The sequence below is a fragment of the Urocitellus parryii genome, chromosome X (assembly GCF_045843805.1).
Source record: "Urocitellus parryii isolate mUroPar1 chromosome X, mUroPar1.hap1, whole genome shotgun sequence".
Taxonomy (NCBI): Eukaryota; Metazoa; Chordata; class Mammalia; order Rodentia; family Sciuridae; genus Urocitellus; species Urocitellus parryii.
In genome coordinates this window covers 25,238,883-25,241,425 of record NC_135547.1, presented here as the reverse complement: position 1 = coordinate 25,241,425, position 2,543 = coordinate 25,238,883, and the positions used below count along the sequence as shown (strand labels likewise).

The 2,543-nt window shown below is 55.5% G+C and overlaps 1 protein-coding gene across 1 annotated transcript; it reads right to left on the bottom strand.

The window, feature by feature from the left end:
- Positions 1-477: 477 nt before the first annotated feature.
- LOC113197112 (DDB1- and CUL4-associated factor 12-like protein 2) lies at positions 478-1,875 on the bottom strand. The gene has a single exon (XM_026409309.2). It carries the CDS (start codon positions 1,870-1,872, stop codon positions 478-480), a length of 1,395 nt encoding a protein of 464 aa, XP_026265094.2. The 5' UTR covers positions 1,873-1,875.
- Between the last annotated feature and the right edge of the window lie 668 nt (positions 1,876-2,543).

Here is a 2,543-nt window from a genome sequence, read left to right as displayed (position 1 = left end):
ACTTCAACTGCATTTTCCAATTGGAGTAAGTCTATATATTCAGCCCAGCCAAAAGACACATTTTTAACTCACATTTTCCCCAAATACTATACATCTGAAATGTGTAAAGGTCTGAATATGTTATGGAAATACTGGTAAAACTAATGTACCAAATGGTAATGAGAGTAATGACTACATTAGCCTAAAGAAAAATATGTAAATCACTCAACAAAAGAAAACAAAGTTTAGCCTTGTATGAGAAAGCAGAAAGTAATGCTTTAGGCAAGGTGCAGAAAAGTCTTAAAGCCAAAATTTGAGTGCCAAAACCACCAATTTTGTGCTCTTTCTTTCTCTCTGTCTAATGCACAAAGCACAGGTAAGTTAATTCAGGTCCACCTGGAAGACAAAGGGTAGAGTTACAAGGACAAATACAAAATTAAGAAAGTTAAACAGAGCTCAAATGTACATATGCCCATTTTCAGGACAAGGTGACCATTCTTAACTCCAGAGGCCTGCATAATGCCCATGGAGGCCTGAAGGGAGAGGTCCCCCAGCTACAAAAAGCTTCATCTCAGGCCAGTTGTAGCAGTGAGTGTAGAGGGCATTGGGGAACTCCTCCACACCACCAAAGTAATTCACCCAGAGTTCATCACGGTTGAGCCAGCCTCTGCCACAGGTGAGTTTGAGCTTCTTCCCTGTGGGTCCCAGAAAAGAGTCCGGGCTGGCTGAGGCCCTCTCTTCCAGGAACTTCTGGGCACGGATGTCATAGAAGAGTAGGGAGCCATGGCCTGTGCCCACAGTGACTATGTGCTGGTAGAAGCTCAAGGAGCGCACACCTGTACCGCCCTCCCTGGAGCACAAGGGCCGAATGTTCTGCTGGCGATGGCGGGGATCCAGGAAGGAGACGTGAGACTGGGAGCCCACCGCGTACAGGGACAATTCATCACAGTAGGTCAGGCACACGTTTTCTCGGCAGTAGGGCAGCCTGATAGACAGCAGCCTGGATAGGTGGCTTCGTGCTTTCCACAGGTGGAAATAGCCATCCAGGGACACTGCTCCCAGTTCCTGGTTCTTGCCGCTGAAGGCCAGGGCTCGCACTTTGCGGTTACTGGGGTTGCTGCTGGCCCTGGGGATGGACTCTATGTCCTTTGGATGAATGTGGGTGTACAAGGGAAGAGATGCATCGTTGTGCCAGGGACTGCTGCCAATAAACTTGTCAGGGTCCACGCGCCACAATGCCATGGTGCCATCACGGGAGCCACTCACGGCCACGGTGTCACTCATCCAGGCAATGGCAAAGATCCAATCCCTGTGCCCATGGCGGTCACCCAGGCAAACGGGGTCCAAGGTGGGCAGCTGGTAGACAGCCAGGCTGTTGGGATTTTCGCCCCCGGTGGCCAGAAGTGTCTTGGAGGGATTTAATTCAATGGCATGGATGCCGCAGGTTGGCTGATCCCGGGTCAGGGCAGGCATCCGGTCCCGCATCAGAGGGATGCGATTGATTTGGCCAGACTGCACGTCCACCACAAAGAGCGTGTTACACTTAGTGCCACACACCACCTGCGTGGCGTTCAGCCACTGAGAAGCGAAAACCTTGTTGAGGGTGCCCAGTGCCAGCAGGCGCTCAGTCAGCAGCTCGGGAAGCCTCTGCACCGCGTAGTCACGTAGCTTGCCCTCGAAGCCCGGGAGCCAGGCGCGACCCCACGCGCCCACCGTGCGGCCCTTTAGGTAGTGCACCAGCGATCGAAGTGTGGCTGGCCGCTTCTGCTTCTTGGGCAGCAGAGGCCCCTCTCCGTGCCCCGCCAACATTAAGCCCTGGGACGAAGAGCTCCCCGCTCCAGCCTCGATCGCGGACGCTTTCCTCTTCCTGCTACCTGTTTGCTGTGGGGCCATGGTGGCAGGCGGGCAGACAGCTGAGGTTGTGGCAGCGGCACAGCAAAGGCGGCGGCGCGTGGCACCAGTGTTGGCTGCAGCGGCGGCAACGGCGGGAATGGCAGCGTCTCCGCGTAAGCTGGAGCGCAGGGTCTCAAGTGCCAAGAGCTGGGGCGACCGCTGGGCGGTGAGCCTACCGAGTCTGGGATGGGTTGTCGGCAAAGAAGGCGACAGCCAGGAGCCCAGCAAGGAATGCGCGGAGGGAGGGAGCGGTGCGCGGGCGACAGCGGCTGCTAGGGTGGCACGGATCTAGGCGAGGGCGGGAAGTGCGGTCGTCTGGGAGGTGACAGCGAAGTCAGCTTTGGGCAAGGACTCTGCGGGGGGCCTAAGTCTGAGAGGCGGAGGCAGTGGGAGGGGCGGGAGGGCGTGGGTTGCGGGGTAAAGCTCGCCCAGCGAGGTGGGGGTGGGGAGGGGGCGGAGAAGGAAGAAGGAATGGAACTGGGGAGGCGGGAAGATTCTTAGAGGCCGCGCTCCTGAACGCCCCAGTCCAAAACCTGGAGTTTCACTACCCTGATAATAGCAGCCAACTAGCCTTAAAATTCCTACTTGAATAAATCTGAAGCCTAAAATACAATCAAGCACCGGACTAGAAGCCTTAAATGTGATCTGTGGGAAGAAACAAATGTGCCCCT